Raw genomic sequence first — 24,976 nt, forward strand, 5'->3', positions numbered from 1 at the left:
CGTCTAAGAAAGACAACTCCACTTTGATCCAATATATCAATAAAATTATGAAATTTCATAATATTATGGTATTTCCTATTTGCCTCGACTGAAGATATTAGTTACCCTTTAAATATCATATCAATAGAATAAGAATTTTAGTTGCTATTGCATATGATTCTTAAAAAAGATTCGTAGGACAGGTTTTTGATAAAGGGTAATTAAAAAATCAAATTATTCAGTATATTTATATGTATATTTTTTAATTTTACATGTTTGCTTTCATCAAGGGGATATTCAATTTGCTTTATTCTATAATAATTATAAAATTATAATTATTAAATTTGCTTTATTCTATTATAATCATAAAATTATAATTAATAAATTATAAAACAAAATTAACACTTTATAGATTTGATTCGTCCGAAACATTTTGTTGGATATACCTTAGACTGGTTCCCGATCGCAATATTCAGTATGTTACACACTAATGCATGGAACGTAGTACCGGGAACCAGGATAGATATACCACCACCAGCAACGTTCAAACCCAAACATTTGAAAACCAAGGCAGTATTATACATTGTTGAATAAATGAGAAGCTATATGCCAAACAGGGACCTTGTAAGAATAGAAAACTCCATATAAGGTCAACTTTTCCCTAGAGAGTTGGCACCTTATTTTTTTCTAATAATTTCTTAATTTCTAAATTTTCAACGGATGAGGATGATTTCAAGTCAGTACCGAAGCACAGACTGACTACTGAGCCGATGATAACCTCGGAAAATTAGAGTCCACAAACGGCTGGTATATCCGAAGCGCTGCTCTGGATTTACTTTCATCAAGAACGCTACATAAAAATTGATATTATAATTATATTCGATATACATAAGCATATGCTCTAGTTAATCGTTCATATATCTATTTAACTTTTTTCTGTAGATTTCCAATTCTCCTCAAGTGATCATTGTGAAAGTCATTTTCAAAGTGAGTATTTTAAAATCAAATTAACAGAAAAACCAGAAAAAAAGCTACCAACATATATTTTTGAATGCACAATTAAAAATAAGAAAGAAGCCTGATACAACTTTATAGAGAGACATTTAAGGCCATGAACTATAATTGTTTCCTGCCTCTTTTCTTACTCGACAATGTTATGCCTATCCTAACTCAGATTAATTATAAAAATAAGATGAGGTATGATTGCCAATGAGACAACTCTCCACAAGAGACCAAATGACAAAGAAATTAACCAGTACAGATCACCGTACGTCCTTCAACAATGAGCAAAACGCATACCGCATCAGCTATAAAATGCCTCGAAATGACAAATGTAAAACAATTCAAAGGAGAAAACTAACGGCCCGTTTAGGGTATAGCACAGTTTAAGTATTCACATTTTGGCTAAGCACTGTTAGAGTCTAGAACATTTTGTATTGTCTACTGTGGATTCATTAATATATATGGGATACCAATTTTCGTCGATTTGGTGCGAATAGGTAAACCACGAATTAAGATATCCAACTAAATGACAACTATCTATAGGCTTGTATGCAGACTTAATCGAAACCACAAACCAAAAATCCACGAATATACAATTTTTACTCAATCCAAGAAAATTGGTACCCACGAATATAAACGAATCCACAGTATTTGAAATATTTAAAAAAAAAGATTGTATCTGACGACTGGCACAATTCGGAAAATCTCGGCAGATTCCGCTGTAAGATCTACTGAGGTGCGCCGAATGAGTTATACACTTGAAAATTAAAAACGTAAGGTAAGCACTCAACTTTTTCTGTTTAACATAAATAACGTTACATAATTTCAACGACTTCGTAAATGGCTTCTTGAGTAATCAGTAAATTCAAAGAAACTGATGCTGTTAAAATGCAACATAACTTTGTTATTGGTATATATCGTTACTGACAGTTAGATTTAAACAAAAACATTAAATCTTTATTTGGAAACAAATTCATTATTATTGAAATATTTACTAATTCGTATTTTATATATCGTTTACAGAACTCCTTGACCATTATGGAAAAGCACATCAGCATCCTTGTCAGACTCATCATTTCTGTGAGTATTGGTTACGACCATGCCAATAACACAAAACACACAACTTTCCTTGCCATCATTGTAGGACAAGTGTATCTGGCAGTGTGATCTCAAAACTTATTCATATATCAAATTATAGTTCTCATTCAACAGATTGAAAAAAGAAAAGAAAAAAATTATTTCTCAAAATTTGTAAAGAACAGCAGTATTCATGTGAATGCTGTGGGGTTTTACAGCACAAAACATTGGTTTCGTGTGAATAAAAAAACTCCAATGTAAATTCAAAAATGGGAAATCCATAAATGTCATATACCTGACTTGGTACAAGAAAGACGAAAATGATGGGTTAAACCGGGTTTTATCATAGTTCTTTTTTAGCTCACGTGGGCCACGTGAGCTTTTCTCATCACTTGGCGTCCGTCGTCCGTCGTCGTTGTCTGTTCACTTTTACAAAAATCTTCTCCTCTGAAACTACTGAGCCAAACTTAACTGAACTTGGCCACAGTCATCATTGGGGTATCTAGTTTTAAAAATGTGTGTCCGATGACCCTGCCTGCCAACCAAGAAGGCCGACATGGCTGAAAATAGAACATAGGGGTAAAATGCAAGTTTTGTCTATTATTTTGAAAACCGTTAAAAATAGAGAAAATCTGACTGGAGCAGAAATGTTCAGGATGTTGAGCTTACCAATTGTCGATATACGTCAAAACTGTCAGACGACTTTTTGTAGGAGTTATTTCCCTTAAATGACAATTTTTTTTCTATTTATGCCTATTATCTTGAAAACTATAATAGATAGAGAGAAACTGTAAATTGCAAAAATGATCAGCAAGACAAGTTCTACAGATAAGTTAAATGTACGAAATGGTCAGCCGACTCCTTATTAGAGTACTTACCCTTTGATGATGCTTTTTACCAATTTTTTGCGTTTTTGTCTTATATCTTAAAAATTATAATAGATAGATAGAAACTAAAATAAGCAAAAGTGATCAGCAAGACAATATCTACAATTAAGACAACATAGAGGAAATCGTCCAACGACTCCTGATAGGTATTATTGCCATTTAATGACGATTTTAACCAGTTTTTTACGTTTTGCCTTACATGATAAAAATTATAATCGATAGATTGGCACTTTAAATCACAAAAATGATCAGCAAGACAAGATCTACTAACAAGTCAAATTTTGCCGATATAGGTAGAAGACTGTCACTCTTTATAGGAGTGATTGCCCTTAAACGAGGATTTGTTTTACCCTCTTTTGTGTTTTGAGCAAAAACTAAAGAAGATAGAGAGAAACTAAACAGACTAAATGATCGGCAATACAAGATCAACAAAACAGAGATTTTTGTCATGAATTCTATTCTCGTCTACAATGTTGGAGAGTGTTCTTTGTTGAATATGCACATAGACAAAGGTGATCGACACTCTAGTTATGTTTCTAATATCATTTTTCATGTCAATGATACGAACTCCTATGCGACCAACAATGTTCTTATAGGGAGGTTCGGGGATTGCTTAGCGTTAAAATATCTTATCAAAGGCATTTAAAAAAGTAAAATAAAGTAAAATATTGAGACATTTTTGTGCACTCTTTGACAGTTTTAATAAAGATTGAGATCCGGAATTAAAAGAATATCCAGACTCTCCCTCTCACTTAAACCATGTTTGGTGCTTTATACAGTTATATCCCTATATGTGAGTACCCTAGTACTGTATTCGTTAAGAGATCTCTTACTCTAAATGCCATGTTTATTTGTAATAAACAAAAAAGGAACCAGCAACCTTACACCGACATTAACAGAATGACATAAGATAATAAATAGCAAAATCGTTAACTTTCTTTATTTTAAATAGACAAAAAGAAATGCAACCTTCGATTTTGATGATATCATGCCTAAAATTATATTGTTTTTTTCGTAGTATGGAAAGATCTGCAGCTGATACCGACTGACAGAAATGGTCAATACGATCACGCTTGTATAAATGATTTGACAAAAACATTAGATAGTAGTAAGTATTTATGCTATAAGACTTGAATACTTAAGAAAGTCATTATTTTCTGCCAGAGAAAAAAAAAAGTTTTTGCGTTTTAAACTACATAAACGTTTTCTGAGAGAAGTCTTTTCAACATTCAAATGTATTGCTTACATTCACGTCAGTTGGTCTCTGGTGGATATTATTTCTTATTGGAAATCATAACAAATCTCCTTATTGATGTACTAGTATTGTAAAATGCCATCACGCCATCGAGATTTCACTTCACAGTGACCAAACTCCGAAACAGTGGTAACGTTATTTTTGCTATGTTATGCTGACTGAGTGAAGCAAAGCAACGTCATAGCTGTTTGGGAGTTTGCACAGGGACCTACCTAGCTGACTTTCCAATTACGCGGAACAGGATTGTTTCTTTCAAGTTATTGTGTTGATAATAGTGTGTGATACGATTTTTTTAAGAGAATTAGATGTTTCCTTTACCACGGTTCACAAATATAGATTTACATTCCGCAGGAATTTATTCTTGGTACTCATTTGCAGATAAAAATTTTAAAGATATAAAAATAAACCCAGAAAATCACTCTAATATTAATGTACCTTTTAAACAATCAAAAAAGTGTTAAAATGTAACTTAAAAGTGTGTTTCAGAGGAATATGAAAAAACTACTTTAAATAAACTTTCAAAATTGGATTCCTCATCCAAACTTTGTCTTTATGGGAATATTTAAATTGCAATAATTTTATACATAGGCAGTTACTCTCAAAATTTGGACTTAGTAATCATTCCCTAGGCATTGAATTGTGTAGATATAGAAACATTCCAAGAGCACAACGATTATGTAAAAAATGTGGAGTCCTAGATGACGAATTTCAAATCATTTTGTATGGTGACATTAACATAGCATTGCGTTTAAATTTTTGTGCTTATCTAAATGTACCATTATTTCAAAATCTTGATGCATTTAATAAACTAAAACTCATTCTAAACCCCACCCCTGAACTTGTTTGTCATATTGGAGTCTTCATTAAGCAGTCTTTAGAACTGAGGGGGTCAGACCCATGTCAGACAAGTTTATAATTGTGTATTTTACATAAATTTGTTAATTGAACTCTTTCTTAAAATATGTTCTATTGTATTGTATTGCATTGTATTGTATTTAATTGTATTGTTTGTTTGTATTGCTTTGACCCTTATGGGTGTTATTTTGTAATAAAGATTATTATCAACTAAACACACGTAATGTCAATACCACTGAATTGATTAGAATAAGATTTTTTAAAATAATTTCTATATATGTGTGTTATAATTATTAATACATCAACGCTTTAATAATACGAATTTGCAGTATAAAGTCAATGCAGTTATTGACTTTTCAATATCAAACTTTCTATGGCCATAATATGATAATGAAAGATCGAAAACCCATGTTATAGATATGTTTCGAATGACGTAATTTAATATTTAGGTTGGCCCTTGGCCGCCATTTTGGAGGGATACACGGTTGATTTTCTTATTTGACTATCCCAATTCAAACACGCGATACGCACAAGTCTGATAATCTGATAAGAGATCACTACTAGATCGTAGCGATGAAGTAAGCAAGACTAAAAGAATTTAAATTGTTCAGAAAAACCCTTTTTATAATGTCCAGCGGTCAGTATTACAAGTTGAATTTGGCTGATTTATTAAGGACTTTACGCTATTAGACCTCCAATATAGCGAAAAAAGGGAAGTAACTATTGTTACAATTGTGCCGATCAAAACCTATCTATAAAGGTTTTTGTAATTCTATCATTTCGTTTGATTGATTACTGTTTGGTTGTAATTAAAAGAACATTTTTTTTTAAATCTGTCATTTTCTCCCTACCCAATTTTCCGCTAACACTGATTCAGATATGAGCTGGTCATTGTTATTGTATCTTATGCAATTTGATTGGATCAAACTATCATTGCTTCAACTTTTCCGTATATTTCATTATGGCAACATAAGCATAAAGACATGGATGGCAACTGTAAGGTAAAAAAAATATTTAGGAAATCATAAAATTACTTTTGTTTGTCGATTACCAATTGGCTATGATTTGCTTTTTTGGTACCTCATCTATGAAATGTACAAGTCTAAGGAAATAACGCATTGATTTACTGTGTACATATGTTACTACCAATGTTCTTATACTTGATACGTCATGATTTAATCATTTAACTCTTTTCAAAGTAATTTGAAAAATTTAGACTTCATTAACAAAATTGTATTCTGTATATGAAAAACTTAATATTTAAAAAAAAAAAAAGATCAATTTGCAATCTTTTTACACGTGTAAATTAATCAAATAGACCTCCGAACTGGACACGAGTCTAGTTCATGTATGTGTTTGTCAATAATAAAAGTTCCCAGTTCTTACTATCTCACAAAAATTACAGAGAATATTAGAAATAGCACATTTCAAAATGTTGAGAAAGTTTACAGACGATGCGTTTTCATTCTTCGAAATTGTAATTACTTTAAAAAGGAAAAATCGAGGTATTTATCTAAATTGCATAAATTGTCAACAAAATATTAAAGTTTTAATGATTAAATCCTCTGCATGAACACATATTGAGCACATTATGCTGTATACGTTCTGTATAAAGTAAGTTTGAAAAAAAATTAATTTACTTTTTTTTCTCCCCGATGCCATGACTATAGCTAAAACTTACTTTGCAGTATAGGTATTGCTCCGGGAAGGTTTACTGCATACTCTGAAATTACCACAGAAAAGAATCTCACCTGTAATATTAACATTTTATTTTACTTTGGTTTAGTGAAAATATATTGTTATTTTATCCCACTCACTGAGTCAATGGTTACTGCAGTCACCTTATCTGTCAGTTCGTCCGTCCTTTCATCCAACCAAAACTGTTATCACATATATTTCTCAGCTTATGTAATGTTTAGGAAAGAGTTTATATTTGGTCTGTAACTTACTATGATATATTGACTCGTTTAAGGAATCTTCAGATCTGCTGGGCAATCACTTCCTGCGTGACAACTTTTGACATTTAATGATGGCAACTGATCTTGATATCTTTTGTAACATATTTCTAAGCTTTTGTATAAAGGAAGGATTTGATATTTTTCTGAAACTTAGTTATGTTGAGTTGTACCATGTAAGTGATTTTTAAACCGATATTTATAACGTCACAGTAACGGCACAGGTGACATTTCTTCACTTAAGTAAATGAATTAAACACTTGATAATTTTCGTGCGCCATACGCGCTTTTCTGGATTAAACTTCATCAGAAACGCTCAAACTTATACATTTGTGAGCCATGTGTGTTTAAATACAGCTATATGACGAAAATAATCTAAACATAATTACTAACTTCATCATACATGTAATTAAAGGCCTACGTTGGCTGTGTTAAGTAATAAGACAAAACCATTTTATTCAAGATCAGTTATCAATGATAATCATTTCAATAAACTAAAATAATTTCTTTTTGAAATTAACATAATTTTGAAAGATTGAATAATTTTTCCTTTTTTTTCCTTTTTGAAAATTCTTCATTTTTACATTTTCTTTTCTACAAAAACTACTACAATAATAATACTTATTTCCATTTATTTTTTCAACCAGCTATGCGTGCATCACGTAGTAATTGTCATTGCGTGGAAACTGGACATCATGGACAATCTGGACAACAAACAGGTAAGACATTTTCACACAGGAAAAAAAGTTGCAGTAATTGAAAAAAAAAAAAAAAAAAACCAGGAAGAAAAATATCACATTCAAAACATGCATACTTGATTTTGTCTGAATTTTACCTTTTCAATATACAGGTAAGAGCATTCGTTCTAAGTGCGAAAACAACTTGACGCATACGTTCCAATATATATTGATTTTCTCTCACTAAAAAATGCAAAGTTTGGTGACTATGTTGAATCATGGAAGTAAATTGAAATATACTGAGTGCCAATGAAAACGCAACACTTGTAAATTTCAAATATTTAAAAAAATGTAAATATATTTTTTTTAAATGATTACCTATATCGGTTTGAAAATGAATTGTCAGACTTCTTTCGACAACTTTACGCTTGAATGATTTAAAAAAAAAGTTACGTGCTTGGTTACAGAAAAGGGGGAGAGTCGAGTGCACCGCTATTTTACGCACGAGTGATTTTCTCATGTTTGTTTTGGAAAGCCTTGCTTAAGAAATGAAATTTCTCATCCTCTTTTGTAAGCCACTGCAATAAACTTAAGCGTAGATGCCAAGACTTTCAGTCTACCAGAGACATGAAGTTTGGGGCATGGTGCAGCAAGGAGGCATTTCAAGTCGTGAAATTGCACGCAGAATGCAGTGTTCGGCCTCAACAATTACCAGACTCATCCAAAGATTCAACCAAACTGGGTCTTTGAATGATAGGCCACGTTCCGGAAGACAGAGAGCAACTACTGCCCAACAGGACCGATACATTGGTCTTCAGCACCTGCGAGATCGTTTCCGTACGGCTGTCCAATCAGCACGAGAGACTGTCGGTGTCCATAGGAGACAAATTGGAGCAAACACAATAAGACACCGTTTGCGCAGCAGTGGATTAAGGGCACGGCGGCCTTTCCGTGGTAACATGCTGACAGCAGTACGACGCCAAAATCGCCTTAGATGGACACAACAGCGTCAGAGATGGTCACACAGGCAATGGACAACTGTCTTATGGACGGACGAATCAAGATTCCATCTTCGCCGTAGTGCTGGACGAACTCGTGTGTGGAGACGAAGAGGAGAACGCTATGCAGATTCATGTATCCAAGAGACAGATCGTTGGGGTGGTGGTAGTGTCATGGTATGAGGAGGAATATCGTTCAACCATAAAACTCCACTCATCACTATCAATGGCAATTTAAACGCCCAACGCTACATTGATGAAGTTTTACGGCCGACCGTTATACCGTTTATGGCTAGGCATCAAGATGTTAATCTTTTTGACCAAGATAACGTTCGTGCACACTCCGCACGACTCACAACTGCGTTCATCAATAACAACCATGTTCAGACATTACTATGGCCATCCTTTTCGCCGGATTTGAGTCCAATTGAACACTTATGGGATCAAATTGGACAAGCCGTAAGACGACGACAGCCACCACCAGTTGCGCTGCGCCAACTTGAAATTGCATTGCGGGAAGAAAGGACAAATATTCCACAACACCGTATCCGACTTCTTGTCAGGTCAATGCCACGTTGTAGAGATTGCGTTGCTTCGCGCGGTGGAGACTGTGAGTTAGTGAATTGTAGCGTTGTGTTGCATGAACGCATAGCATTCGAATCGTGGTAATTGAACATTTTTTTTTGACTTTTATCTTTAGATAAACTCATTAACTGTCATTAACAATTACTGTAAAGAAAATATTATTTTGTATAAAAATGTTATTTTTACAAAAACAAAGTGTGGCGTTTTCATTGGCAATCAATATATAATACTTCCATGGTTGAATGCATCTATATTATCGAACTTGAATAACAAGTTGCTTTCTTTAAAAAAAGAAATGCAATCGTGAACCTAAATGCCTGGGCTCGTATGCATAAAACTTCTTAACTTAAGTGTTCCTTAAACTTAGGTTTCACTAAGAATTCCCTTAGTTAATTAAAATTCTTAAGTGGTATGCATAAAATTACTTAAGTCATCACTTAACTAAGGAATACTTAAATCGGAACCTTTCTCTAATTACCGTATGATATATGTTAGCTCATCGCATGTACTCATCCGTGCAAACCTTAACGTTTGTTTTGATTATTTACTTTGATTGAACAATAAATACTTTTAATAACTGGTTTTTAATGGATGTTGGTGTGTAAAACAATTAAAAAATACGTAACCGCTTTAAATGTCCGAACAAATAAAAAATTGGAGCATAAGAGAACAAATATTTATAAAGCAAAACTTCCCCCTACTGTTACTAAAAGTGAGATGAAACGAGCTTGACAGGAAATTGATTGATTTATTGATGTTTCCTAAAGTCCAATGGCAAATATGTCAGGCATCATCAGGACGAGAACAAATTACGAATACCAATATCTCTCTACACGAGGCATCGGATTTAACGTCCCAATTCTGACCGGACGTGGTTGCGTACTTATACACCATGGAAAAATGGACGCCCCATTTTGAAGAGGGTTTTACCGCTGGTCGGAAAAAGACCAAAGTAACCGTATTTCTATACGCCAGTCACTCTTAGTGATAGAAGAAAATAACAAATATAAAGCAATATAATAAGTAGGGAACATTAAACGAGGAGAGATTTTTAAGAGATCCAAAGGAAGTGGGACAACTTATGCATGGCGTGAAAAATGTAAAATATCAACAACAAAAATCGAATTATCCACTAGCAATTTTGTTTTATAGCAAACAAAACTTCAATTACACGAGGAGTCTCTTAATGGATACTAAACATTATCCTGTAGCCAATCATCTAGCTAATAATGATATATGATAGTAAGATCTTCATTTAAAAAAGCTTCCTAGTTGTCGTATTTATCAAACAGATTTGTTCAATCTCTAAGGCACCGACCATTCATCTGTCATGGGTGTTGCTGGATGGAAGGCATGTTTATTTTCTAGAGACAACAATACATTTTTTAATTCTAAAATACATGATAAGATATTTTGAAATCTATTTCGATTTGAAACTTTTTTATCGCTCCCTTTTTACAACAATAAAAAAAGAGGGTAGGATCAATTTTCCACGAAATCATAGCAAGCCAGGGACCTTTTTCAAAAGCCCTTAAATTTTTTACTAAAACACACATTATTAGATTCATATGTTTTCTGTAAGGTATTATCAACATCTTTGCGTATTTCCAAATATTTCACTTGAAAGTTATCAACGCGAAAAGATAACTCAAAACTGCATGCATTCTTGCTAGATTTTAGAAAATTTGAACAATTATCAAAAAGTGGCGAGAAGGATTTTCTTAACCAAAACCAAAATTTATTGGAAGTTATAACATAAATTTCTTTCAGATGCATCAAAATTTATTTAAGTTAAAGTCTTCCTTCTATGCAAAAGTTGCAATATTTTCAATATATCACTGAATATATAAGGAAATACAAAAAAATATTGAATACGGATTAAGTATCATGAATATATCATATATATAAACTTTGAATTCCTCGGAGTAGGTCTTAAAACGTTTTGATTTTGTCCCAGTTAGTGAAACAAATTCAGGGGAAATTTGCCAAATATATGTAGAAAAAAACAATATAATTGAAAATTAAACCGATGTCCCCCCCCCCAAGAAAACAGGATTTTGCATGCTGAAAGATCCTCATCGCTTCCTTCCTTCATACAGTTTTGTACTAACAGTTACAATCGATACCAGACGTTGTATATTATCAATCTAACATTTATGTTATTTGTGTAAGCAGGCACGAACAAATCAAAAGAAAAATAATTGCATGAATTCCATGCGTGTAAAAACTGTGAGTACTTTTCGGAATACACACCAACAACGAGATTGAGAAATAAAGGTAGAATGAAATTATAAAACTACCATCTGTTATCTCTTGATTTTGTTGATTATAGGTGATTTTATGAAAATTACAATGATCGTTAATATTTAGAAATAAACAAACGAAATATTACTGAATATAATTATTATTCAATTAAATAGGAGCTAATCTATCAATGTTGTGCAAAAAACGCATACATTCGACTGATTCTATATATTTTAGAAAAGTTAAGGTAGCTCTATGGGTACCTTATACTTAAGTATAATCTTAGGCGTGTTCTTAGTATAAGGGGTTTTATGCATGCCACTTAAGTTGTGTGGGCGTGACTTAAACCAACTAATATTTTACTAAGGAAATACTTAGTTTAAGATTTTTTATGCATACCTCTTAGGTAAAAAGGGCGGAGTTTCCTTTATTTAAGTGTTTACTAAGGAAATTCTTAACTTATGTAGCTTTATGCATACGGGCCCTGTTTTGGCATGAACGATCAGATAGCTGATACATACAGAAGCATGATTTTACCTCATTTTTAAATTTAAAATGTAAAAAATTAAACTGATATGGATTTTTAATGAAGCTACTGTTCTATGTGGGGTATAATTTTCTTGTTAAAGAAATAATTTCTCTCTCTCCCCTCCCTCTCTCTTCCGATCATACCATTACAACATGCAATCTGATTAAAACTCAGATCTATCTTAACTCGCGTGCTCGTACATATAAGCATATGAGGATAACGAAAACATCTATATTTAGATTAGATTGTGCAACATGCTAAATAAGAGGCAACCACTGATGGTTCCATTTGGAGGTGCTATTTTGGAAATTAGAGGTAGCTTCATGGCTAAAGTCGAAATGTAAATGTGAAAACAGTCTGTGTTTTGAAGAAGTTTGTGAAATGAATCATGATTATTTGTTTGTAGCCAGTTTGAAAATAGTTCAAAACTTCTAAGCTATATTCGTATTTGTCAATTCTGAAATAAGACCGTTTTGGAAAATCAATTACACTGGTTTATATGGTTTGGTCATTGGCTATTCGAGAAATGCTTGATCTCAATTTATTTATACCCCAGGCAACAAACTCAAAACTGACTTTTAGAGTAGAAACAATTTTTAAACCTCAACTTTATACAAAATTAGTTTTCACAAAATTTCGTTTTATACGGATATTGATTTTAAGAAATATAATTTTTTACTAAGTTGTCGCCAAAAACGCTCTAGACCTCTGCAACTAAAACAAATTGACGGAATTCCCAGAAACTTCCACTGATTCCTCTTTAGGTGGGACATGAATTTGTGCACCAGCTACTTCAACTTTTAATCTGATTTTTTTAGGGGAAGGTGGGTTGTTTCACATACCGAAAACAAAAGAATTGACTTTGCCATTTATAACTATATATATATATATATATATGTTTTGGAGAGGGAAGTCGACACACGTGTCCTTTGGAAAACTCACACATTATCCTAAAAAAAATTAACATACGCATCTCTAATTTTATAAAAAAAAAAACATGAATAGATGATACTCATCTTCCTGTTATTATAAGTCTTTGGACAATTGCTAATCTATCCTCGCAAACCACATACCGGTAGTAATTTATGATAGTTTTCAATGCCAAACATCGAGGAATATATCAAACCTCAAATTGTTTTATTTCATTGACCATAAGTTTTAAATAAATAGTGAGTCATCGCCTCAACTCCAAAGAAAATCACTCAGTTTCTGTAAATCTTTTCTTATCTTTAGAATTATTTTAAGGTCTCAAACGCATATTCATTTCAGAACTGTTTCGATGTGACTTGTAATTTCTGAATTTAACACACATAAAATGTGCCTTTAAATTTCGTCGTAATTTCCAGAGTTTACTTGTATTTTAAAATAAGATTAAGTATGGTTTCTAAATAAAAAAAAGAGACCACGTGATGTAGAAGTTAACAGCTATATGTCACCGTACGGCCTTCAACAATGACAACAATGAGCAAAACCCATACCGCATAGTAAGCTATAAAAGGCCCCGAAATGACAATGTAAAACAACTCATACGAGAAAACTAACTACCTGATTTCATTTAGTTGTCATTTATTATAATTATTGCTTTGTTTCCTTATTTATATTTAAGTTTGAAAAAAATGTAGAACCTTAATTACTATAAATAGAAATTCATTGTCTTATCTCTGACTGTATCTATCATCACTCAGTCTCCATAAAAGACATTTGTTATTTTATTTCTGACTCTGTATTAGTATTAGTTTCACCACTGCTATTGCATATGCATGATAATTATTTCTGTTAAACGACATCACAAACATCAAGCCCAAACATTTAATTATTCTTTCAGAATCGTCAAGACACCGCTAAAATATATTAAAAAATATTTTTTTTTGTAGCATCTTATATCTGCATTTTTCACACCTCAACGATTCTTTTAGGTTCAATTTGTTTTTCTTTGACTTATTTTCTTTTTGTTTTAATTAATTTTTTTCCAATATTTTACCAGTTTAATAATATGTGATTATAATAATTCCGTTTTTGTTATTTTAATCAAACTAGGAACAATTTTAGAAACACCTTGATTGTTCCCACCTTTCCTGGACGTAGAATTTTAATTGCTGCTTAAACGGACTTACTCTTTTTTTTTAATTTCGCTAAAATGGCTCAGTTTGAAAATCGTAAAAACGCCCTATCCATTGACCGTCACTATTTCGCTTAAAATCTACTTGATCTCCAATGTGAACGCAGCTTGTATTTCAGAAACCTTAACATATGCGACTCTAATCTAATTATCTATTGATGTACGATATTAATCAGTCTCGATTAACACTTATCTCTATAGCAACTGTTTAATACATAGTCATTAGATCAATTCATTACCTATTACGCAGGTGGCCATAGAAAAGAACAGATGTATTCCGAAAAGACAGTAGGCATTTTCGGTATTCCAAAAGACTACAGCATAAACCAATATATATATGTGAACCCTCATGGTTTCACACAAAGAATACAACACATACACTTAGGTCTGCCTCTTATCTTGACCTACATAAAGAAATTGACAATAAAGGTCGATTGAGAAGAAAAATTAACGACATAAGAGATAATTTCAGTTTCCCAATTGTGAACTTTCAATTTCAGTGTAGCAACATTCTAGAAGCGCCTGCATATGGAGTATATATCTCCCAGTTGATACTATATTCCAAAGCTTACATTTCCAACTATGATTTCCTTTGATAGAGGGTTGCTACTTACGAGGAAGTTATCAATCAAGAGTTTCATATGATGAAGTTGAAATAATCACTTCGAACATTTTACGAATGCAATCACGAGTTGGTTGACCGTTATGTAATACCTGTTTCACAGATGACGCCTGATAAATTTCAATTGTCTTAACCATAATCCCGTCCTCTTTTACTCCAATTTGACATAACGTATTAGAGTTATCTATGGGTCTTAACTTACATGAGCCACATGACGGGTGTCACATGTGGAGAAGGATATGCTTACCCTTCAGGAGAACCTGATATCATCCCCGGTTTTTTGGTTGAGTTTGTGTTTCTCAGTCTATAGTTTTCTTTGTTATGTTTTGTATACTGTTTGATTTATGAGTTTGAATTTCCCTTTGGTATCTTTCGCCCCTCTTTTTGCCGTGTGAAAAAAAAATAACAAAATGTACTTTTTTCGGAAAATAGGAGAAATAAGAAAATATCAGTCTTAGGCCAGTAACTGTAGAGGGTTTTCATTGTGACATTTATTTCTTTGACATATATCCTTGAATTCAACAAAAAACAGTAGTGTTAGCACGTACACATTATCTCTTTTGTACGTCTGAAGTGCATTTATGGTTAACGTTAACTCGAAACCAAAAACTAGAAACTGGGGATGTATAAATACCTCAACAGATATAGGACAAAAAGTAGTTTAACCCCGCCACATTTTGTGCCAGCACCAAGTTATGATATATGGACACAATTTTGGTGGTTCTTTTGTTTGTCTCTTTTGAAGGCGTAACATTTCAATTACTTCACAAATTGTGTCCATATTTTGGTGGTTCTTTTGTTTGTCTCTTTTGAAGGCGTAACATTTCAATTACTTCACATATCGCCATTAACAGTGGAATTATAAAACGATAGCTCTACAAATGAATTTAAAGATTTAAATACAACATTTAAATGACAAGATGTTATTTTGATACGATATTGATCAAAAACTTTATTCTAGTTAGGGATTATAATGGTGTTGTCCTTCGGTGAAATGCACATGCATTGAGCTTTTCATGGTTTCGCTGAACATAACCAAAACGAAGCATTTAATACGATACACAAAGTACACATAATTGAAGTTACTTATATAAGCTGTTTTTTTTTCTTCTTTGCAAAATATAATTCCTCATGAACAGATAAAGGATGGGGAAACTGTCTACGTAACTTATCGTCTGAAAAGCACGAAAAAGGGATTTTTGTTCCGAACTTTTATTGTGCCGTGATCACTGATTGGCAGTTGGTCAGGGACTAAACTACAAGGATTTTTTCTGATTCGATTCTCTCAGGTTTTTTTAAAAGGAAAATTTCTGTTAATAAAACCCTTTTGTTTTTTAATTAATGCAGTTTCAAAACCTTCCAATCAATGCATATTCCTAGGATTGAATGAATCAAACTAATAAATGATAAACACGTTCTTTGGGTTTGGTTTCAGTACATTATATGTTTTTTCTTCAAATTTCAGATCAACCAACTACAAGCGCTCCAGTGTCGACTATGTTTAATATCAAACAAGGTAAATTAAAAATCTGGATATTCTTTCCATATGTTTTATACTTGACGATGGTAAAAAATTAAATGTTTTTTATTATCTTTCATCTACCTACGATAACATAAAAGGCTGGCGTATAGATAAAGGGAGTTTTTGTGACATTGTATAGACAACATCATAAAACACACTTTTCAATATATCGTGTGAAATGTGTGTAGGCATCACAAACAAGACCAGTTCTTTTTACAGAAAAATACGCCGTATTACTATCAATTTTTGTAACGGTTTAAAATTTTGGCAGTCGTTACAAACAGTACTTGGACTGATTTGAAAGCAGATGTCTGATAAACTTTCACAAAAAGTGCAGGAAAAACGTTACAATGGGATATGACAAATACAATTTGAAATACAAAAAGTCTACTAATTAGGACAGAAGGTCATTATGGTCATTATTTTGTTCCAAAGTGACAGCATATTGAAAAATCACTGGTATTTAAATATTTGCTACAAATAAATAAAAGACCAATCAAAGTGCAGAGAAAACTTCTGCTTTTAATATGTACACTAATAAATTGCGTATGTAAAGTTGAAACTATTTTTTTTCAGTATACGATGGCTGTAACAATCACAATGCGAACGGAAAAATAACAGGTAAAATGATTTATTTACCTGAAGTCAAACTACAGCTAATTTCATATCACCCAGTAGTTTTTGTGAAAATATATAAAGAACCCTTTGACGGCATTATCGTGTGTAAGTAATAGTGTATATAAGCAGGGCAAATGATATGCAATCACTAAAGAATGGAAATTTTGATAAAAAGTAATATATAATCGTCGCGTTTGTCGCTAACGTACTATAAAGTCCTTAATCATCTTTAATTTCTCGAAACGATTCATCTTATAATGTAGTGCGTGTGGGTGTGTATGGACCCTTTCATAACCTACTTAAATGAAAATAATCTGATGTCAATAAATTTAGAGAAGAATTACATCATAACAAAAACTTTTCATAATGGCGCACTCTTAAATCATAAAAAGCTTGAATAATTTTTTTTTATTGAATTATTTTAGGTGTTTAATATCTTATTTGCTATCTTTATAGAATTGTTAAATGGCATTAACAGTAGTCCATGCATGCCAGATACTCAAGGTATATTGAAAAGTATAGAGGGTAACTTAGAAAATGTGTTTATATCATAATTCTCAAACGCAACTGATTTACATTCACATTATTATATCCCTGCATAATTAACATAGCCATTATATTGATTGATTGATTGATCGGTGTTTAACTCCGCTTACAACAATATTGTTCTAGTTAATGGCGGTCAGTTTTTATTTGGTGGAGGAAACCGGAGTGCCAGAAGAGAACCACCGACATTCGGTAGAAAAGCTGACAATCCTAGTCAATCAATATAAGAATCAACGCACCTGCCACGTTCAGAAAGTCATTCTCGTAATCTCGATGTATTATAGTTAGATAAGAGAAAACAACTTTTACGGGAATCTTAATCAGCTTTATTTTTTACGCACAACTTTTGGTTCAAACACTTTTTTTCAAAATGTTGCATGATGTTACCGGTTATTATAAAACGATAAATGTGATGCACATTTTACATCATATCACATCTAACAAGAAGAAACATTACTCATTTCACATTATAGCAAATCTAATCTGAAGCACTAAATTATGCATTCTAAATTTTATTTTTCATCAGGGAAGTCCAAAAATATCAGTAAGCAAAATAACCCTAAATGTGCACAAAAGGAATCCAAAGTAAAGGATATCATATTCTTAAAACAAACCAAAAACGAGAAGTATCCGATTTAAAAGATAAATATTTCCCAACTGAACGACAGACGTTTATTATCCATTGGATAACCTTGATATACAGGACTGGCACCATAATTTATATATACTTCGCCTGAAATTGTATGAAGTTAGCTAAACAATGTTAAATCTAAAAAAAAAAAAAACTCTTCAAAAATACCAGGATTATGATTTTGTTCGAAAGATGTTCAGCGGGATTCGAACCACTCCTTGTCTGTCATACAAGTGAGCGGTTTAGCTAGCTATAAAACAAGGTTTAATCCACCATTTTCTACATAAGGAAATGTCTGTACCAAGTCAGGAATATGACAGTTGTTTTCCATATGTTAAAGGTTTTGATTTTTTCATTTGTTAAGGGACTTTCCTTTTTGAAATTTTCTTTGGAGTTCGGTATTTTTGTTATTTTACGTTTTGTTTCAATGACGTTGTGGCAATACAGGTTGTACTGTGTCAAGCGGCCTACTATAGCTTCGAGTAATGCCTTTCTTTGTCGGCTTTATATATTTATATACATGAATATTTAGACTAGATAATGTTATGAACAAAACATCATGGTTTTCTTCTCATGAAAAAATTGATAGATATATTTAATAAATGATGACTGTTGTTTTAGTCTGGGACTTGATATTCAACATTCGAAGGCCGGAATGCAGGCATGTGGCAGCACAAATAGTTAATGGTATGTTTTACTTGTAGTTACATTTAAGTGCATTCTGATTAATTTAACGATTTAAGTGCAAATTTACTCAGAAAAGGACGATCGCAAGTTGTTAATACCACCATTTTGAACATGGTTGCTTATGACAATAACAAATTAAACAAGTTATTTAAGATATTTGCTTTTCGTTTACATTTGACTCATCATTGATGCACGATTAAAATAACACTTTTTAACAAATCGCACAATAACCCAAGTATACTGGAGTTGATTAACATGAAACTTAATGATGTTTTTGGGATTAGTGAAGAAAATCCCTTTGAATTCAACATTTTTTGATTTGTTGTTCCAGAGACACTTGTCAGATTAAACTAACGTTTTCGCATGTCACGCATTGACTAGAGTATATTTGTACCATTTTACATCAAACTTAACAATATTATTGGGGTTGACAAAAGTAAATGTTATGCTATGTAAGAGTTGACTTTAACACTCATATTTAGGTAGATTTCAAATATCGAGCACTTACTCGAGTACGCTTGAATAAATTTAGTTCAAACCATGTATGGATTTGTGAAAGTAAGTTTCTTTTTGATTTTGAAGATCATCCAATTTGTCATTCTAGAGTTATAAGACTTTCAATTACCATTGAAATGGAATTACTCATTTACCGTGCAATATGATTATATCCGAGATTATGATTAGATTAATTTATCTGAAACTTTATTTTTTTCATTTTTTTTAGATTAGTGAAAGTAGGCTCCTTCATGATTTTGAATAATTTCGATTTTTTTACATATATCTTATTTGGTGTTAGTTGAAATTGGCTTAAAATATCTTTCCGTAAATACGAGCACTCTTATATAGTTCTATATAGTTTTGTCTTAATATTTTTTTTATGATTCTGATTCGCGCCGATCTTGTGATTACAATGTCGACCCTCTCGATTATGAATTTTACCTAATTGATTTTATCATCAGCTTTTAGCTAGATATAAATTAACTCAACGTTTTCCACCATTGAATCAGGAACGTCTTACCCGTCCAGAGGATGCAAGTTTCCCCTCTATTTCGCTTGGGTTCCCGTTGCTCAAATTAAGTTTTTATGTGGTGTTTGTTGTTTCTTCATTTTTCGTCTGGTTGTGGTGTTGTCCATCCTGGTTTGAATCATGTTTTTGAATGCCTTGGCCTCTTCCTACTCCATAAAAACAAAATATGACAATACTATTTCATCATGGTGATAAACATAGACTGTTGGAGATTGACGCTGTTATAAACCTATACTGTTGGAGATTGACGCTGTTATGAACCTAGACTGTTGGATATTGACGCTAATATAAACATAGACTGTTGGAGATTGACGCTATTATAAACATAGACTTTTGGAGATTGACACTGTTACAAACATAGGCTGTTGAAGATTGAAACTGTTAAAGGAATTCCTGATTTGTTTCTATTTTGTCGTTCCAGACAAATTTCACAAATTTAATAGAGACCAATGCGAATGCAGTGGTTCATACACCCACTGGCGTGAGTATAACTTTTACGACTTTAACAATTTCATATGATAGCTATTGTGAATTGAAGCAGTCACGGTTTGATAATCAGTTGTATAAATTTTGTAAATTATATTTGTTAACTTAATCCAATAAAACACTTACAAAATTTGTATTTGATTCAACAGAACATTCGTGTTGATTCAAGAAGAAATTTATTTTGCCAATGGAAGAACTTTTAGAAATATCTAAAAATCTTTGAGTTTATTGTCAAACAAAATCACACTATTACGAGATATATAAAGTTAAAATAATTTGGTATATTGAACTCTTAAAAAAATGTTTACAATTACATGGTTATATTTAAGGGTTCTGTTTAGTAATGATATATATCAAATACAATGACAGAGTTAAAGGAGCTCAGATATGAGAATCGGACATTTGAATTAGAATAAGAAACAGTTATCATTTCATCTTCCACTTCATACCGGTGCTAAGGGCCGTCTTAAAATTGCTGTGAGGTGAGAATTGTTTTCCTTTGTGTTGAAGGCCTCACTGTGACTTTACGATGAAGAACAGCAATTAAAGCACTGTCCCTTTGCTTTTTGTGTGTAATTTGCTGTGCATGTACTGATTTTGTGTCATGAATGAATACCCCATATACTATTTGTTCTAGTGAGGATGAAATTATTAAGATAGTTGTTATCTGATATAAAATGATACTTTTGATGAATCACCATAATGTTCCTTTATGTTGAAGAATAATAAATTACATAAGCATAACATTCGTTACTAAACGTAAAAAAAAGAAAATTAGAATTATCATTCCATGACAACAAGTCCCATTCGAATACAATTGAACTTATGTTATTTTAAGATGTGCTTCGATGGCAAAGCTTAAAAAACATTTTCGATATCGTATCAACCCTTCCAAAACTGTATTCTACAGCAATCGACTGCTTTAAATAACATTTAACTTTATGTTTATAAAATATATAAAATTGTTGTTACATTACAAAACCTTTTAAAATTCATGTTAATTTTTTTCTGACTTAATTTGAGCACTTTGATTTATTCTTTATGATACCAAACATTTTGATTCTTATTTATGCATGTGAACAGATTACAGTTTAAAAACTCATCAAAGATTACAGGATTATATGTTTTTACGCAAGACGCACGTTTTTCCCACATAAGACACAACAGTGGACTAAAAAATGAAAGGTCAAATCAAATATGAAAACATGATCTGACCGAAAAGATTTTAAATTGAATATGTGTTACATTTATTGTTTTCCACTTTAGCCTTACGATCTTACAAGTATCAGTCAGATCATTGTGAAAGACACTTTGGTAGTAAGTATCAGCATATCTAGTATACCTAATAACTTCAGCGGAGTCTTAAGAAATGCTGTTTAATTTATCTTGTTAAATGTGATTAATCTTTAATATGACTCTTCTAGTTTTGTTTAAGTTTGTTTATTTAAAAAAAAAACACACAGTTGCATGTGATTTCCTGATTTTCCGAATAGCAACTAATCATGCCATCATTTGTTTAAAATTGTCTTTTGAATTTGGTACGTTTGTGTCAACAGTTTTTATCAATATACATAAAATTTTCCCAGGTTCTTAATTGGAAATATATCTCCCTCATGCAAATCTCTGATTCCTTGCTCGGCTTTTGACTATACATTTTGTTCTTTTGGTTTGTTAGATCTTCATTTTTTACTAAGTTTTGGATTTTCAAAATTTTTGCCACGAGCGTCACTGAAGAGATATTTAATTTCGAAACGCGCAAATGGAGTTTCTTTTAGGTCACTATTAATAGTGTTTTCAATTACGGGAACAGCAAACATTTCCCTTCACAAAGAGCGCTTTGATCAAAAAGAATTACTGTCTTTGTCCTATTAGAATAGAAATAATTCATTGGGGCTTGAATTGATATTGAATTTACCACGGGTCAGCCCTTTATGCTGATATCTTAATTTCGAAACGCGCATCTGGTGCACAAAAATTGGAACCGTTAATGTTGTTCTTAGTAACACAGATTATATTATTTCTGTTTCACGACAATGTATAAAAGCATTCGATGACACTGACACTTACAGATGCATTTCTGTCTTATAGAGACCTCTCAACACCTCGATTTTTTGTGAGGTTCGTGTTTCTCAATCTTTAGTTTTCTACTTAGTGTTTTGTGGAATGTTGTTGTCTTTTTGTAATATTTTACTGCCATGGTTTTGTCAGTTTCTCTTCGAAGTATGAGTTATTTATGTCCCCTTAGTATCTTTCGCCCTTTTTTCTCCTTTTACCAAGTGTTACTCCCTTAATAATTGCAAAAAATTAATTCTAATATGACGTATTTCAAACGCTTTGAGTACACACTCTTAGTAAAACCTGAATATATTGATATGTCAGCTGATCGTCATCGTCATTGATTGTTTGGCGCGGTTCCAATCTTACTCCCAAGTCGCTCGCTTTTTGTGAATGACTTACCCCAGGTCAGATGGTGTAAATGACGTCATTGGACTAGAACGTTAGAATGTAAACTTTTTACGGGAAAAAGTACGAATGGGAAACTGAAAGAGATATTGAAAACCAATCTTCTTAAATGAAAGTAAGATATCTAATTAGATTCATCCTATCTAGTATGTTATTGTAAATCGTTTAAGCATGTCACTAATTCATATTTCTTCGTCTTTTTGGTCAATATTAATAGTGTGTTCAATTACGGGAATAGCAAACATTTCCCTTCACCAAGAGCGCTTTGATCAAAAAGAATTACTGCCTTTGTCCTATTAGAATAGAAATAATTCGTGGGGACTTGAATTTATGTTGATTTTACCACGGTTCAGCCCTTTATGCTGATATTTTAATGTTTAGCACAAAGGGCCAAGCCGTCGTAAATTCACGATAAATTCAAACCCCTATGAATCTTTCTTTCAATAACACAACATAGTAAAAACAATTCTTTACATGTTGATATGAAAATAACACTTTATAAATTTCGTGCGTACGAAATGCACTTCCGGAATTACCTTCATAAGACACGCTTAATCAAAATCATTTTAAAGCCAGCGACTCTTTTCACAAAAAATCTTACGAGTAAAAACACTTGTAAGTCATGATCATTTCAGTATAACTTACGATCAATTTTAGTCGTAAGATTTTTTGTGAAAAGAGTCCCTGGGATGTAGGAAAGCGTTCAAATGCTAGGAGCTATATTACCAAAAGGGACTTGCTAAGGTCAACATTGCCTGAGGGTGTTTCGAAACTTAGTTCTATAGTAATTTCTTAATTTTTCCTCAAGGAAATTTTGAAAAGTATGTATAAATCATATCAGTAGCGAACCTTGATGACGTTACTGAGCTGATGATATTTAATCAGCAGTGGTATCAATCCCGTGCTGGTAAACGAAAATATACTTTATGAATAACGTAAGCGATTTTGTTTAATTACCTGCATCAGGAGCTCTCAAATCAAAACATTTGAAGAGCAGGATTTTATGAATGCACAATTAATTATTGTCATCTCGAGTAGAACATAGATCTGATTATAAAATATTGATCGCATATTCATCTGCGATTAGTTATGTATAAGTTTGAAGAAGAATATCAACGTTATACAAGCAACGACGAATTCTGTAAAAAAAAAATCAAGATATTAAGCAATGAAAAACCTCACCGAAAACTGTGGCAAATACAAGCTCTTCGAAGGAATAAGTTCTTCATGCTCGAATATTGACACTCGTTGCTAGAGTTAAATAATGTAAAACAATTTATAATTATTATAAACACATTTGCAGGTCTTCTAGCGCATTATACAAACTGGAACCAACATTGTCATACACATCTATTTGGTAAGTATCATATATGGATCATCTACTTCCATAATCTACTCCTCCGCCTCGGTATCAGCATCTTCACCTTCAGCAACACAGTTTGCAAATCTTTCAAAAATGTTAAAGGTTGAATTTATCCATGCAAATACAAATTTAAAATCTAAGCGGAACCAAAGATTACTAAGTTGTCCACAAATACAGGGCATCGAACAATATCGTGTTTACATGTCAATTACAACAAAGCATTTACTTGATTTGCATTGGCAATTCAGTCAAAAAGACAACATACACAGCAACAAAATGTACTAAAGAAGTCATTTAGACGAAACCATGTAAGTTTAAAATTCTTTTGGATCTTCCGTCTTGAATCTTTACTGGATTCGTGTATATTTATGTATTCACAATCAATTCAATATTGCTAGGTCTGCAAAAAGGTCCAATAAACCTCTGTTTAAGTTAGTATCAACATCAATTCTATCGGCAACCAAATTACTTAAAAACATCTACTTTAGGCGCGATGCGAATTGCCAAAAAAAGCAAAGATCAATAAAGTACCTTGTCTCATGTAATATTAAGACAAACTCATGAAATATGCCAGGCTTTTGCATTTGTACGCCAGACATGTGACTTCTCCACCATTCTTTATATCAGTCTCATTCTTAGATGAAATGCAGATAGAAAGAAATCTAAACGTTCAAACGTATATTCAAAAAGATGGGTCTTATTCAAATAACATTTTCTCTGAAATTGGAAACATCAAAGTCTTTCACTTTTTTTAATTGGTTTTGCAAACACATTTTTTAAATATTTTGAACGTGTTTTTTTTTATAAATAAAAGTTAGTTTTCGCAGTAAAGTAAACATTGATACTCTT

At 32.3% G+C, this 24,976-nt stretch overlaps 1 protein-coding gene across 1 annotated transcript in view; it reads left to right on the forward strand.

The window, feature by feature from the left end:
- Positions 1–24,976, forward strand: part of LOC127718903 (uncharacterized) — a 69,624-nt gene that overhangs the window by 33,176 nt on the left and 11,472 nt on the right. Inside the window, exons 6-16 of the mRNA XM_052224992.1 lie at positions 922–966; positions 2,005–2,061; positions 3,964–4,053; positions 7,658–7,729; positions 16,250–16,300; positions 16,883–16,927; positions 17,381–17,428; positions 18,723–18,788; positions 20,237–20,296; positions 21,568–21,618; positions 24,068–24,121. Of these exons, the coding sequence (XP_052080952.1) occupies positions 7,660–7,729; positions 16,250–16,300; positions 16,883–16,927; positions 17,381–17,428; positions 18,723–18,788; positions 20,237–20,296; positions 21,568–21,618; positions 24,068–24,121 (445 nt within the window). The 5' untranslated portion in view covers positions 922–966; positions 2,005–2,061; positions 3,964–4,053; positions 7,658–7,659. The remainder of the gene's footprint in view (positions 1–921; positions 967–2,004; positions 2,062–3,963; positions 4,054–7,657; positions 7,730–16,249; positions 16,301–16,882; positions 16,928–17,380; positions 17,429–18,722; positions 18,789–20,236; positions 20,297–21,567; positions 21,619–24,067; positions 24,122–24,976) is intronic.

The sequence above is a fragment of the Mytilus californianus genome, unplaced genomic scaffold (assembly GCF_021869535.1).
Source record: "Mytilus californianus isolate M0D057914Y unplaced genomic scaffold, xbMytCali1.0.p SCAF_10, whole genome shotgun sequence".
Lineage (NCBI taxonomy): Eukaryota > Metazoa > Mollusca > Bivalvia > Mytilida > Mytilidae > Mytilus > Mytilus californianus.